Consider the following 16,460-nt stretch of genomic DNA (forward strand, 5'->3'; position numbering starts at 1 on the left):
GCCACATCTGGTCGGTTGCAATCGCTGCTGTTGGCAAATTTACCCTGTTTACTAATTGAATTATTTAGCTGCAAGTCGCCAGAAATGGCCTGTGCATTTTTTGGGTGGGCGAGTGGAAGGAGCATGTTCTCAAACAAACTGGAAAATGAAGCGTAATCAAAACAAAGGCCCTCCACCCACCATCCTACGGTTCGAACCCTTTTTTTTTAGGTGTTGAACATCGCCGCAGGGCACAAACCGCACAAGCCAACTTTCGTCCTGCTGCGGTCCTTGTGCCTGGTCAGCAAAGATATGCACAAACAGGAGTAGCAGCCAAAAAAAATTATGTCCATGGTTGAGCAACTTTCCGTTGTGAACACGCCCCAAACACCTCCCTTCCTTCCTTTTTTTTTTTATTTTGACAACCCCACATGCGACATTTAACCCTCGAATTGTGCTCAGCGGACACATTGAATGCTTACACTTGGTCACGAGTTGTGTTGCCTTTGCTTTGGGATTTGTTGTAGGAAAAACTTGGGTTCTGCGTGTTTCAGTACCATAAACAAATTTAAAGGATCAAAAAAAGACAGTGCTACTTTAACTATTTAAAAAAAAATCAATAAAAAGTTACTGTCTTGAAATTGAATTCCTTATGGTATCTTAGTTTCAACAAATGAGACGAGATATGTATCTATCCCTTGGATTCTTTTTAATTTAATCCTTGTCTTTAAATATATAGTTAATCGTTTTAGTAATATAAATAAATTTAAACACACACGAAAGGTTTTAGCGAAAGGTTTATAACATAATTATAAATAGTAACGATCTTGGAATTAAATTTCTTATGGTATCTTAATTTAAACTAATTACTTCCGATGTGTATGATCAGAACTATATTTTTTAAAAACGTATTTAACTTAACGTTTAGTAACAATCTTTCTAATACATATAAATCTTTAACAGTTAAATACATTTTCTGTTCAAAATATAATATTTAATAAAGTGTATTAACCCTTTTATTACGATATCCTGTTATTCAAAGGGTATGAAAGCTACGTTTCTTTGAGCAAACTTTCTTTCAAAAATGTCTTTTCCCCGTTCATTTAGATTCTCATATTTTCTCCTGTTTTGTACCCCCCACTATTTGCATTTTTTCCATGTCCGTTGCATGTTGATTTTTCGACTGCCATAACCCCCATTTCCATTTCCATTCCATTCCCAGTCCACTTCAGTGTTTTATTTTCATTTTCGTTGTTGAAATAACATTGACATGCCGTCTTGCTGGTTGACCCCTGCTAGTGTCCCCCAACCCCTCCCACTTTTCACCACCCATGTGGGGGTGGAAAATTTGCTCCTGGCGGCAGGACATGCAACACGTCTATGCTATCCCCCTCGAATATTTCTGTGAACTCCGATCCGAAATTCGATTTCCAGCTTGCGACTTGCTTGGTGCAACGTCTGTCGCTTTGTTGTTTTTCGCTTTGGATGACATGCAACTTTTGCCCCCAGCTGTTTGTTGCTGTCGTTGTCGTGTTGCAATCGACAAAAAAAAAACGTGGAAGAGCAACAAATGTTGCCTCGACTGCCTTTTATTAAATAACGTTTCAATATTCCAACATTTTCTGACATATCAATTTTCACGCGGCGTGGTCTGCATAGATATAAAGTCGTGCACTGAGGGGAAAATTTAAGGAGATTTAAAACTATGCAGGATTGTAGATTTTTTTGTTAAAATATTCAAGTGATGTGGACCGTGCTGTATATTTTTAAAGGAATACTTAGTCTTCTCACTTTTTTGACCCCAATCTAGATGGTGAAAACATAGTTCCTCAAATTCTCAGTGCAGGGCAAATATATTTATAGATTTCAGCTGCGATATGAATAAAGTTTTGCATCTTGTTCCGTTTGCCTTTGCCCCTTATATTTTCTTGCTTGGCGTGTGTTTGTGGGTGACAGCAAATTGTTTAGATATGGCATGAAAATTGAAATTTATGTCTTTGCCATTGACAGATTGCTCGCAGCAAATACTCGAGAGTTGGTCTGCGGTTAGCAAATAAAGATTGTGCGATAGCGCAAGTGTTCCTGAATGTTTCGATGGGGTGTTAGGCATTGAAAGCAAGTGGAAAATGGATTTTTGAGAGATTGTGGGAGGGTGGAAACTATTGGGGAAAGCTTCGATCAATTTGGACAATTGAGATTGCGGAATGGCGTGGCAATGGCTTTCCATTTGTAGATTAACAGAGATTTCAAATTCGGAAAATATAGTAACACAGTTTTTCCTGGCCAAAGTCAATGCTCTTTTAGCTTTTTATTTCTTCATTAAAATGTTCAAATAAAGTTATTCGTAGGAAGGCAAGGGAATAACAAAAGACTATGCTAATCCCTGGCTTATCTAACCTATGAACCTAACCCTTTTTTTCCTACCTTTTCCACCCAGTTAATTTCCCAACGTTTGCATTATGCAAAACAAAACAAATAGGGTTAAAATATACAGAGAAAAAAACTACTTAGCTGGTAAGCTGCCGGGGTCCTTTGCCGCATATGCAAATCTAAACAAATTAATTCCAAACTGAATCCTTTGAGCGGGCAGTCCTCCTCCTCAACCAATTTTAGCCCCCATTTGCTGCAGTTTCAGCTGCAACTTCATTTGCAACGTCAACGGCAATGCGCATTAACATTGTTTTCATTTGCCAACGAGCGCTTTTCTTCTTTTTTTTTATAATTTTTTTCGTTTTTCCTTCGCATTTGAACAAACCGCTGACGATGATGACGCAGCGGAAAACGGAAGGCCCGTAACCCCAGCACCCAGCACCCATTTTTATATTCCACATTTCTTTCATATCAACCTAACTTTTTTTCCTTTGCAGGATCCCATCCCCCGCGAATAGTGGAGCATCCCATAGATACGACAGTTCCGCGACACGAGCCAGCCACGCTTAATTGCAAAGCCGAGGGCAGCCCCACGCCCACCATCCAGTGGTATAAGGACGGGGTCCCCCTGAAGATCCTGCCGGGCTCCCATCGCATCACCCTGCCAGCCGGCGGATTGTTCTTCCTCAAGGTAAGCGGGCGAAGATTGCGCGGCAGTGGAAAATTGAAAAGGTTAAGTGGAGTCATGGGGTTAATGGAAATTGGGATACCCTGGATATACAAAAAACAAAGTGTTGATAGAAAATTATGTTAAAATAATGCAAAATAGCAAAATGAAAATATTTCTAAAGAAAATACTGATAGTCCTTAAAAAGAGCTAATAAATGACCCACAAAAATCGTTTTGTATAGTGCTTAAATTATGATAATAAGTATGGTATAACAAAATTTTTATTTAACTAATCTAAACCAATAAAATGTAAACTAGATAAGTATATATGATTATTCTAGGTTGCTAACTTATATTTAAGTCAGGGGTTGACCAAGCGACATATTATGTTTATATTTCCCTAATTTAAATGAGTTTTTGTTTCAATAGGCAACTTCCCTTTAAAGCAATATATCCCTTTTCCTAGCCAAATGGCCTGCGGTGTATTTACATTATTTTCCCCAACTTGCATTTTCTTCAACAGTTCGTCCTGTTGTTTTATTTGCATGCATAATTATTATTTCAGCTCCATGCCTTCATTCATAATGAAACAGACAATGGAGCCGAGTAAAAGGAGATTCTGGGAGTTGCTTAAAAAATATTCATTTTGCCAGGCCATCTGTTGAGTGATGAACAAACTAATTGCTTTTATTTTTAACTCTCCTTCTTCGCCCCGGTCAGCTTTTTTCCCTTTTCTGTTCGTATCATTTGGCGGCGAGCTGCAAAAATATTTTTGCAGAAAAATTGTTCGGTCTTCGTTGGCGGTGGGCAACAACTTCATTAACGCAAGGTAAACAAACATTAAGCTGGGGGGAAATGCGGAAAATGTGGGAAAAACGCTGGAGAAAGGCAGCGGCGTAAAGAGAAAGCGGCAGGCAGACAAATAAAGACGTAACGGAAGCCGGCAAAAGTCAGCTGCAGCCTGATGAGCTCTGATTGGGAGAAACAGAGATAGCTGGGTACTGGGAAAAATTCCTAGGTATTACACATATCTTTCTTATTTTTATAATGATTATTATCTATAAGATTTAATACTTTTAAAATTATTCCTAGAATTTTAATTGATTGTATGATCTTTATTATGACAATTTCCTTTGCGAAAACAATTATTACTTTTTAAGGATCAAAAGAGGATCCATAATACTGTATATCATAGGTACGAGTACTAGGTTTATCCATAAAAAAATTCGTTTACGAGGTAAACATTCGGATAACTTTGAAACGTAAATAAATAAAAAATTGTAATATTAAAAATTCAATAAAAAAAGTATTGCATTTGGCTTGAGAATTATAAGAAAAGTTTACAAAGTGATAATCTTATGGAAAGTCTTTAGAATGTTATGTTTTCCAAATAAAAAGTCGGATCATTTTGTTGTCTTCCTCTAAATGTTTTGTTTAAAAGGAAGTAATATTTTTCCCTCAGTGCAGCAAGTATGAGTGACTACTACGAGTGACTCCCATGGACTCTGCGCTGAGCTGAGCAGAGCACTCAGCAAATTTACGACGCAAAAAGCCAACGGGAGCCGCGTTGATTATGCTGATGATGCAGTTGGAATCGCAGTCTCAATTGCGTGGGATGGGGACTTGGATTCAGAACTCAGAACTCAGAATTCAGGATCCAGGATCCGAGGGACTGGTTATACAGGGGGGCACTCTGAGCTTGCCACTTTTCACACTCGATCTGCCTGGGTGTCTGGGCGCTTATGGCACTGTATTTGTACTTGCCGCATGCCGCATGCCACTGTATTTGTTTATCACTTAAGTGCAAAAAGGGATTTGAGCATTTTCCTTCTGCCATTGCCACTGGCATTTCCAGACTCCAGCTTCCGCTGATGCCTGCGAAATGTCTCTATGCCATCTTTTTTGCGACGCTCTCCTAACGACTTTTAAATGAATTAATTCCACGGGTGTCCTGGCACCACATCCTGCCGTCTAATGTGTCCTTTGCCTTTATAGCGTTAGTGGTGGCGGAAAAACTGTCTGTCATTTCTTTGGATACTATTTAATGCAATTCGAATTAAAGTACAAAATGCTTGGAAAAAAATTACAAAGTGAATACTTTTCTTATTTAATTGAGTATCTTTAAAGTAAATATAAGAAAAATATAAGTAATAGATACGTTTTCATTCGCAAAAATTTCGCCTACTTCTTCGTAGAATTTAATAACTTTATGTCAGGTCCCTGACCTATCTTTTTTTGTTTTATTTACAACTGTTCCCGCATGTAAAACTCTCCGAAAATGTTCCGCAGACCCAACGCACAAATATACTTCACATCATTTCATTGCTCCCCAGAGGCATAATTTAAATTCTAATTCCGGCAGCTTTTCCCACTCCTCCAAAGAGGACAATTCATCTTACTTATAAGTGCCAGACCACTTCGAGGGCAACTTCAACCAGACATTATTGCTATAACGACGAGAGCCCAGCCGAAAACTAGATGGCCAGAAAGTATGCAACACTATCAAATGTGGCGCCCAAACACAGAGATAGATGAAAACACAATCCCTCTTTAATTTAGGGGGCGCAAAGAAAGTTTTCCAGTTCTTTCTTTTCGGGGGGTCTTTAAGTGCTGAAGGAAAGCGAAGCGGAGTAGAGAAAAATGTACAAGCGAATAGGGAATATGCAATAAAATACAAAAGCATGTACAATGTGTACATTTTTGTGGGAGTAGGAGTTTTGGGCCAAAAAAAAGGAGCGTAGTGAGAAGTGACATGGAGGAGCGAGCGATGGAAAGACAGACAATAATTTACGTAACTGCACGACAGGAAAATGGGGGAAAAACTGGATCGAAGGAAAGACGTAGTCGAAACAAATGTCTGCGTGTGTGCCCAAGTGTTTATGTAGTTGTGAGCAGCACCTTCCGCACATCAGCTGGTGGGAAAGTCCTTAAAGCTGACATTGGTGTCGAGTTCTTCGAGAACAGCGACTGTTCTGATCACGAAAATAGCCATAGATGGATCTAAAATAGGAAAAATTTAAAAGTTTTTTATATAGAAATACTATAAAACCATTTAAAAATTATATATTTCCGTTAGAAGTCTTTAAAAATCTTTATTTGGTAAGATGCATTTTACTTTTACGAGCTTAAGTACTTTATTACTCGTCCTGTTACTGATATGGTCCATAAAGACTTCCAGCTCTTTTAGGGTTATTCATCTCCAGTGTCGTTATATGCAGAGACATCCTTCTTTTCCACGTCCTTGACTAAAGTTACCCAAGCTCTATATTTGCTCTGTCTGACTCTCAAGTGTCTGCTTGCGTATATATGTGCATCTATCTCCTTACGGGCCACCCCATTTCCCACACCTTTGGTCCACCCCTAACGTTTATTTAAATGTCTGCCACATTTGGCCATAGTTTCGACCCCCCAAGAAATGCTTATCCTCCGGCAGAAGGAACTTTAAAAAGGCAATCAACTGACGAAGGGCGGAAAAATAAATCAAAGCGTGACTTTGGATCCTGGTTGATTGCATTTTCGAGGTGCGCAGACCGAGAACATCTTAATTAAAAAGCAGTCGAGGCTCAGAAGTTAATGCCCATTTTCCCCTTCGCGCTTTTCGGCGAAAATAACTTTATGCACTTCACTGTACAGTGAGCACATTTTAATGAGTTTACAAACGCTCGACACATTCGCGGCCCCATAAAAAATCCTTCTCTCTCTATATATGCACATAAATAAATAAATACAGGGCTTAAGCCGAGTTGAGTGGAGACTTGGGAGTGAGTGGTGTTGGGGCCAACACTGCGTATGAGTTATGTTTTTATGAACGAGGCGACGATTTTCCCATCATGTTCTTTTTTTTTTGCAGTTGCCTCAGGGCTGTTTATTAACCGGAGGTGTGAGTGAAAAATGCTTTTGAGCCGCGTTTAATGAATGAGCGGAAGGAAAATGAGGTGCGGGGGAAAACAGGGCTTAAGAAAGCCCCCTGGATGATTGAATTAGTAAAGGGAGGAAAGCAGAGGTTAAAACGAGAGGAAGGAAGGCGAATTTTTAATGAGGAGATTACCAGGGAAGTGGGGTTAAGGCCTGAATGATGCTAGACTTGTTAAAAGAATTAAGCAAGAAGTATACTTTCTTTGATTAATATTTTTTAATGGAGTTTTGGTTCTTTGTGAAAGCTCAAAATACGATAAACTTTTTTAAGAACAACTCGTTTTGTTTTTTTTTTTCAGTTAAATTTTACGATAAATTGAAATGTGTAATTAATTAAAATTTAAAATTTAAAATTTATCACACTTTATTCCAACTTAAAGACTGAAATTATTTAATATCTTAATACCTTAGTTTTGATTTATGTCAATAAAAGCAAACATACATTTTATTTCCTTTTTATAAAATAAATTTTTTTAGAAATTAAATTCTGCCTAAGTCCTGTTGCTTTTCCACTTGTTTCACTTTCTAAAATGAAAGTGATAGCACTTTAACCGAATCTCTACCCATTCAACCATCAAGCAGATTTGCCTAATTCCATTTCGTTTCAGACTCGTTTTCAGGCTCAATTAAAACCATTTACACGTCGCATTTTACACGACCTTTAAAATTTAAACCAAATTATAAAACACTCAAGAGTTAGAGGGGTTTTTCCCCTTCATAAAAAAACGAGTATCAGAGCGTGCGAGGGAGGCAGCGACAGATAGGGCATCTCCCTCTGGCAAACGCAGCAGACAATTACGAAATGTTACAACATGAAAACGGGAATGGCTCCCAAATGAAATGTTTGAAAATTTATGGGTATTTTAAATTAAAACGGAAGCGTGTTTTCAACGCGCTCCACTCGCAGACTCCCTCACAAACACAGAGACACTGCGGCAGTCACACAGATACAGCCAATATATTTTATAGCTTCCCCCTTGTCACCCACACCCCTCTGAAACCCCCTCGAAAAAGATTCCCCACCATAAAAGTTGCACGTAGCACACGGCAAATATTTCTCCCCAGCTGCTTTTCCCGCTACTGTTTTTATTTTTTTGCTATTTGGTGTCAAATCAGTTTCAATGTTTGCACGCACAACAACAATGGCAAAAACAACAGGAGAAGAAATAATAACAACAATAAATATAAGCAATTCGCTGCGAATCGCCTGGCTCAAGTCATTAAAGATATAAATAAATTTATGTGACTTTTGGCAATGTTTTCTTCGTTTTCCTGTTGTATTTTCATTTTTGGCTTACAAAGGCATTTACCCGCCAAATCCAAATTAAATTTCCAGCAGGAATAGCAGGGATTTGAAAAAAGTAAGGCAGGGCAGTGCGTTTCAAAAGCGTAAGGAAATAAAATAAATTTAAGCAAAATAAAAAAAATAAAAATATTAAAATAAATTTAAAGGTGTTTTAAATAACTGTTGCATACTTTTAGACACCTTTATAAACTTTATTATTTATTAAATTTTAAATCGATTGAATGATGTTCTTAATAAATATCATAATGTATTATTCTGTCACAAAAATTGACAAGGGCTTTAAAATAAATTTAAAGGTGTTAAAAAAGTTGTTGTATACTTTAAGATCGATACAAATCGATTAAGTGTTGATATTTAAAAAATATCATAATGTATTTCATATCCAAGTTCTCGTAAAAATATAAATTTTTGTACAACCTTAACTTTCTGAAACCCACCTTAAATATTTCTTATTCGGATTCATTGTCTTCTCAACGGTTGCCATTGCAACGAATTTTGTTTTAATTTTATTCGAGATTTCTGCCCCCCCCAACTTTCTCGAAAGGATAGTGAACCCTGCTCCTGGGATAAAGCCTTAGTTGCTTTGCTCGCCCCCTTGTAATTCATTTCAATTTTTAATAGGAATCCGCCCTGTGCCTAGCTAATGAGCTTAGCTCCGGCTTACCTTTGCCAGGGACCACGTTGCGTATGCGGAATATTCAGCTCGCCAGTTGATGATAGAGCAAAACGGATGGAAATGGGTCAGTGGTAATGGCTAGATTGAGTTGGTTAAGTTTCTCTCGTTGGTTTATCAAAGTTGACAAAGCTGAGTAAAAGTAAAAGTTCAGGCGGAAAGTAAGGTTTAACTTTAATCTGACCTGATTTCAAAGCCAAAAGATAAGAAAAAAATGGTTGCCTAGTTTGCAAATGAGAGCTGGTTTCTGTGGTTGAGCTTTTTGAAGAGGAGGGGAGAAATGCCTTGAAGGAGTTTTATATTTTAATTTAAAAATTCTGCTAACAAGCTTACTAGCTTTAAAATTGCCTTTTTTATTAATCTTTCCCTTAGCAAGACTTTCTAGAATTTAATATAACTTTTTGCTGATTAATAGGAGACACAAAGGATATCATCTTAAATGTATCTATTCGTGTATCGTTACAATACATGTTACTATTACTTTGTGCCACATAATCTCGAAGCCTTTGAGCTGTTCCATGTGGTGTTTTTGTTTTTTCCTCTCAGTCGTGGGTTTTCTGCTCGCTTTTCCCCAGTAACCCGCACATATATGAAGTACGACAATCGAGGAGCCCGAGGCGCTTCAACTTATTTGTTTTATAAAGCGCACCCGCGGCTGAGAATCCAGGACGAAGGACTAGGGACATGACATGTGTGTATACAGCTGGCGAAGGAAGATTAAATGAAAGAATAATACAGCTGAAGAACCCTTTTGTCATCTTCACTTAGCGCAACACTTAATTTCACTTGGATGAGGCACAAGTTGTGTAAATTGTGCGAACTTTGTTGCCGCTGCTGCTTCTTTCTCATTTTCTCCTGCTGCAAGGAGCAGATAAATATGGCACACACACAGAGGATACAGGATACAAACACACTTAGTTTGACATTTAATTTTAAGCGCATGTTGGGGAATTCTTTTGTGCTCCGAAAAACAAATAAACAAACAGCGTAGACAACAAACACAAAAGGGGAAGGGCTCCAAAAGAAGGGATGTAGTAACTATAAAGTTGCTCGAGAGACATTTTATGATTTGAGCACTTGAAGGCAGCAGACGCGCAACAGACAACAGATTGCCGTCTGTTTTATGGCCTCCAAGAGCCAAAAGGGGTTCAAGGATTCAAGGATAAGGGGATGAGAAGCTGCTTCTTTATGGAAGCGAAAAAGTGGGTCCTGCAGAGCCAGCAAATCAACGTCTTAGGAAGATCTGTCTTCTGTGTTTTCGAGCTCTTTCCCAGTTGCCATTTGAGAAATTACAAATAGGGATGAAGTCACCAAGAAAGGCGAATTAAAAATACTCTTTAAAGTTATAGGAAAAATGGTTGATTAAAAATAAACAATATAGGAATAAATCTCACATAATAAAACTTTAGTTCTTAAGTATGAATAAGTCTTGTTTAAGAATACTTTTTTCCATAATGATCATATATTTAGCTTATTCCTTGAAACACAGCTGAAGAAATATTCAATTATTAATAATAAATAAAAGAAGATACAAATATTTAAATACTCCAGCTTGAACGACTTAATCAGGCAAAGCGATTCACATTACAAAATCAATGTATCCTACCCCCGTTTAAATCATTTCCATTTACTAATAAAACTTGCTCATTTCAATTAAAATTACTTACAGTTTGCCTCTGCCCCTCGTTCATTTCTCAAGGCCCCCACCGAACAATTTTCCCCATCTTGTCTTCGGTACTTAACTCATTCTCATGCCAACGTCTTTTTTTCCTTCCACATCTTTTTGCAGGTTGTCAATTCACGTCGCGAAACAGATGCCGGCATCTATTGGTGTGAGGCGAAGAACGAACTGGGCGTGGCAAGGAGCCGAAATGCCACGTTGCAAGTGGCGGGTAAGTCAACTCAAATCCGCAGTCCGCCAATGTGCTTACACTGATCAAAAACAGACTCTACTTGACTGATAAAATATAATATATTTAAAAAAAATAATAATGTGGGATACAACGAAATCACTTCCAAAATTGAGGATTAGAAGAACTGTGTAGCAAAGGATATATATTTTACCCTCTCCAGAATTATAATTTTAAGAAAATTAGTGTTTTCAAAATCATTATTATAATATGTTTGATTAAAATATATTGTTAAACCTTTTTTTAAAATTTTGTTTAACAACTAAATTTGTTGTATAATATAACGATGATTTTTTTCAGTGTCCCTCAGCTCCCCCCTTTGAATCGTGTGGTGTGCGTTTTTAATATTCTAAATTGATGTTGATTTTTGCTGCTGCTGCTGATGTTCTTGATGTTGTTGTTGGCTTTGCCTGAGGGGGTGGGAAAAATAGGGGGCGTACTAGCTTTGCCCTTTTTCCAGCCAGCCGCCCACTTAACTAACTAGCTGTGGAGCTGCTGCGTTTACAAGTTTTCCGCTCGAACGCACCCACTTGTCTTGCCAGAGGTCTCTTGCCATCTCTCTCCCTCCCCATATTGCCGTCTCTTTCTCCGGGCACGCTCTATTGCCGCCTCCATTAACCCGTTTTCATTTCAGCTTTCCCTTTTTTTTCCTTCTATTTTGGTTATTTTTTGCTAGCTATTTTTTGGTTTTTGAAGCCCTTTTAGCCCTGTCTGATGGCCTAAATGGGTGTTAAGGGGAGGCAAGATTTTTGTGTGTGCTGGATTTATTAGACCATATGGCCAGAAAAAAACAGTGGTTAGCAATTTCCGAGTTGGGACAGGTCTCAAATGAATTTTGAAGGCCTATGTTATGGATAAATGGCTGGCCAAACAAAGGCTAGATTTAATAAAAAAGGGGATTTAGTTTGTTAGCTCTAAAAAAAGTGGTGTAAAATTATTAGAAATATATTACTCGAAACCTTAATAATAAAGACGTATATGAAAGCAATGAGAAATAAATTAAGTATACGTCATGTTGTGTGATTAACATTCTGTGACCCTAATGTTATTAAATATTTTTAGCAAGGAATCAAAGTGCTTCGATCTTTTAAAGACCTTTAAGAAAGTAATATTATTTGTTTTTCTTTCTTAAAATTTCTAAAAAGCATCCTAGCCCCGAATATTTACCAGATACGCCTCCTCAACAGTTGGTATTAAACGTGTACCACAAGAAGATGGAGGGAAAGTGGGTCCTATATCCCGATGCCTCCCACTTTGGGCCCAAACCATTGCGGCAGAGACCGCCACTTTGTCTTTTGTTGGCTAATATTTCTTTTATTTGCCTCTGCCTTTTCATTCCTGTGTGTCTGTCTGTTTGTCCGCCCGCCTGTCATGTCCTGGATCTCCTCCCACATGAAAATCGATATTGCTCGGTGTGGAGTTTATTTTGCCTTCATGTTGGATTTCTGGTTTCTTTTTTTTCCCTTCCCCTAGTATATTTCCTCCATTTCGAGTCTTGTTTAGCCTCGGCCCGAGTTCGGTTTGCTTTTTGCGGTATATCCTTGGGGAATATTTTTCAATATTTGCATGTAAATCACGAAAAGCACGTCAAATTTGTTTGCTTGGTTAAAACGTCGTTATTGCGGCTTGCGGTGTGTGGGTAAAAACGGGGGGGAAACTTGGCAAAAGGCGTTCACATTGATTGGGTTAGGCAATAAAGGAGGAAAAAGCCAAAGGAGCTGGAAAAGTATAAGGAACAGGACCTCCATTCGTAGGCGGGCTCACGTGCTTTTCCCCGCAATTTTTTTTTTCTGTGGACGGGAGTTTGTCAATAGTAAACATAAGTTGCACATTGTGGGCATATAAGTGTATACATTTGATGTTGTCAGCGCAATTTCGCTTTGAGCGCTGTCAACACACACATGAAGTGAAGCCTTTGACCTGATATTAAAAGCAAGTCCTTGGGAGGATGAGGTGGGTGGGGTTAGGAGCCACACATGCTAAACACCAGGAATTAGAAAATTGTAGGGATATTATTTCCGCCATTTTCGCAGTCATATCTATAATTTGGTAAAGACTTTACTTAGTCGGCTTATGGCTATTAAAGGCTGACAAAGCGAGAAATGATTGAAGGCCTTCGACATTTTCGTAGGGCATGTTATTAAAGCGGCATTGAACTTTGGTAAAGGCCATTGAAGCAGAAATTCAAGTGGGTATTAAAACATTTTTAAATGTTCTCGATAAATGTTCTCGAACATTTTTTAAATTTATGTAATGGGAAAAATAAGTAAAGTAGAAGTTATAGAAAAATGGGTCGCGACGTTAGGGTTAAGTATGTTATTATTACGTTGATATTAAAATTTGTTTTATTTATTTATCTCAGGTTAAAAGCTGATAATAGAAATTAAATTATTAACAAGTAATTTTAAAATATTTTCTGATTTCAATAACATTTTTTCAATGTTTTTTACATGGACTTTCTTTGAAATTGTTCAATCAAATTAAAGTCCCACGAGTACCTTAAGTCCCACAATTAAATTTAGGGACTGCGAATTATGCAATAAATAGAAGTCGCAGCATAACTTCTTCTTAGTGTTCCTCAATTAGGCCCGAACAGTCTGTTCATTAGCTTAAATTGATCACGTCGCTGAGTTGAAGTAGTTGCTATTTCTGGCATCCTATCATAAATCTGCCCCCAAACACAAACACACATAATTCACGGGGCATGATAAATATAGATAAACGGTCATTTATTAACTCATTATCAGCAGCTGTCCGAGTTTGGCCGCTGGAAGCGATTTGCACCTTTGGAGCGGAGACTTTTCCGCTTTGGTGAGCCCGTAACCCGTGACTTGTGACCTGTGAACCGTGACCCGTGACCCTCAGGAGAAAAAGGGAATACACCGCAGAAGCGACAAGAACGAGGCCTACACAACTTTTGCCCAATGGCACTGAACCTGACACTGATTATGACTTTGATTAATTTATTGATGGTTGGCGTGTTTCCCGCTGTGTGGGCTTTTTCCTTTTTCTTTCCTTTTTTTTTTTGCTGTATTGAGGTTCCGAGTTCGGCACAGGGTTCTATTAAAAGTTTGCCGCGACCTTAACGGGGCCTTCGTGGGTGGCTTGATGCTAGCTTTCCCTCTTTGATTCGCCCTGATTTATTACGCTTCAACTTTAAATTTAATAAAAGTCATGGTTTTAGCACATTTTTGCATAACCAAGACAGCAAAACTAAACCAAAGCAAAAACGAAATCTCAACCAAAAAAAAAAATAAAACGGGCAGCCCCAAAAAAATGTATAAAAGAATTCGCTTATTCACTTTGCAGATTAAAAAAAAATATAAAGGAAAAGCGAAATTTAATTTACGTAAAAGCTGCCTTCGCTATGGATTTATTCGTTGAATATCCAGGCTCACATATATATATATAGTAGACTATATTTTTTCACTGCACAAAAGGTTTGCTTTTGAGGGCAAACGAGAAAAGCCGAAAAAAGTGGAGAAATTTACTTCGCTACGCTTTTCAAGTGCTTGAAAGTTGCTTGATTTATTACTCCAGAAGCAGAGTTGAGCTGCCTTTCCCCGAAGCTTCCCAACTTCCTTCTGTGTGATATGCACACAGGACAAATAGAGCTCTGAGGTGTGTGCAAATTACAGCATTCCCATTCCCATTCCCATTCCCCTCTGACCAAGCTCACAAAGGACGAAGGACGATAAGGGGCACAACCAGCTGAATTATCCTGCTGCTCTACGCTTTTGTCGCTCCAAATCTGCGACTGCTAAAGCAAAATGTTGATAATACTCTGATTTACTATGCAAAGGATGGACGAAAAAATAGAGAGCTTGGGAAATGCGTTCCGGGAAAAAATGCAGTCGCTATGATTATGACAGAAAAATGGTCCAAAGTAATGGCTTACAAAATCTAAAAGAGATTTGGTAGAGAGAGAATAAAATTATTATAAAAGTACAGTGTTTAAGAACTTATTACTTTGGAGAGTCTTTGATAATCCTTAATGCAAAAATAGTTTAAGATACAGTTTTTGATTCGTTTTCTATTTTTTTATGAAATGTATAACAAGTCTTAAATAAGTAAAACTGTAGTAGACAGCTAGGGTTTTCAGGCCTGCGTTCACTAGACTATGGATAACCTAGTGTATAGGAAGATTCGGGTTCGTGCACTTCTAGCATTGCTCGGTGCTAAGCTCGTCGGATTGTCGTGGGATCTTCCTAGTCTTCTCTATAACACGCTCCGTACTACGCGAAAAAAGTTTTAAGTGCACTAAGCGGTAATCTAAAAGGATCGAACAACAAAATAATGGGTGTAAACGGACTCAAGGCACGCGGACGGACGTTGAAGGCACAAGCGAAACAGGAAACATTAAGAGTTAGGGTGGCTCGATGATATTGCCGCCCCTTTCTGTACCCTCCCTACCATGATAACTCGTGTGAAATTGTTTGCGGTTATCCCTTATTCAATGTTTATTCATTATTCACATTTTTACTTTATATAGCGGCGGCATAGCAAGATCAATCACGATTCCGCGTTACAAATTTATTCAACCATTGTTGAACTATCAACTTCAATTAACAAAAGAAAATCAGAAATTACAATCATGATTTCAACACAACTTAAATTCTTTCATATTCAAAAATCAAATTTAACTCAAAATATAACAAAACTCAATCTGACCGAATAACCTTCCGTTCGACTTGGCACGCATAATCATAATATCATTTATATATGGGTCAAATGTCAGAAAATCAATATGGAGGTAACAATATTCACTTACGCAAAACTCCGGCGATGCAGGTTCGGTGGGCCCATCGAAGACGCTGTGCAAGGATGCTTTTAAGACAAGTTATCATATTAATTTCTGACAAGATCTGTTATGTGGAATGTACGGATGGTCATTGTCAGAACTTAAAGAAAATGACTACTAAATCAAAACCAAGGTACGCTACATAAGCTAGTACCGAAAAATTACTCTACATAGATCGAAAGTTAAACTACACAAAAGTTAGCGCCTCCGACAGCTCACGACATACGAAGGGATCTGCGTCTTCGCATGCCACACAGTAGGTCTGATCAATCAATACTCTCCTCCAGATACATTTGCCTATGGTAAGGCTTCTCCCATCGGCAAGCCGCACGTGACGAATACGGGCGAAGTGCCGGGTCTGTAGCTTTCCTTCAAGCGCGATCACCTATGGTGAGGCTTTTCCCATCGGCAAGCCGCACGTGGCGAATACGGGCGAAGTGCCGGGTCTGTTGCTCTCCTTCAAATGCAATCACCTATGGTAAGGCTGTTCCCAACGGCAAGCCGCACGTGGCGAATACGGGCGAAGTGCCGGGTCTGCTGCGCTACAAATCGCCTTCCGAGATACTGCTCACTGGACTAGCCAAAGCTGAGATTCCTGATGCCGCGCGTGGCGCGTGTTGGTGGGGCGATGTGGGTGTAGCAGCAAAAGTCACATCCGGTATCCGTTCACTTCCTTATCCAAGTATGACCACGGCTGCGATCAGTGGTCCAAAAATGGCTGCTGTACTAGCACCATAACCCTACAAAATGTCGCTCTATGGCTTAGCCAGAGCTGGGGCGGTGGATGCCGCGCGTGGCGGGTTGGCTTGAACTGACACCCAGAAAAAGTCTCGTCTT

The 16,460-nt window shown here is 38.7% G+C and overlaps 1 protein-coding gene across 4 annotated transcripts in view; it reads left to right on the top strand.

Annotated features, from left to right (window-relative positions):
* LOC119547725 (roundabout homolog 2) overlaps nucleotides 1–16,460 on the top strand; it is a 48,791-nt gene that overhangs the window by 16,612 nt on the left and 15,719 nt on the right. For all 4 annotated transcript variants that reach the window (XM_037854706.1, XM_037854705.1, XM_037854704.1 and 1 more), the window contains exons 2-3: nucleotides 2,847–3,040; nucleotides 10,702–10,804. In XM_037854706.1, the coding sequence (XP_037710634.1) occupies nucleotides 2,847–3,040; nucleotides 10,702–10,804 (297 nt within the window). The remainder of the gene's footprint in view (nucleotides 1–2,846; nucleotides 3,041–10,701; nucleotides 10,805–16,460) is intronic.

This window comes from Drosophila subpulchrella, chromosome 2L (genome assembly GCF_014743375.2).
Source record: "Drosophila subpulchrella strain 33 F10 #4 breed RU33 chromosome 2L, RU_Dsub_v1.1 Primary Assembly, whole genome shotgun sequence".
NCBI lineage: Eukaryota > Metazoa > Arthropoda > Insecta > Diptera > Drosophilidae > Drosophila > Drosophila subpulchrella.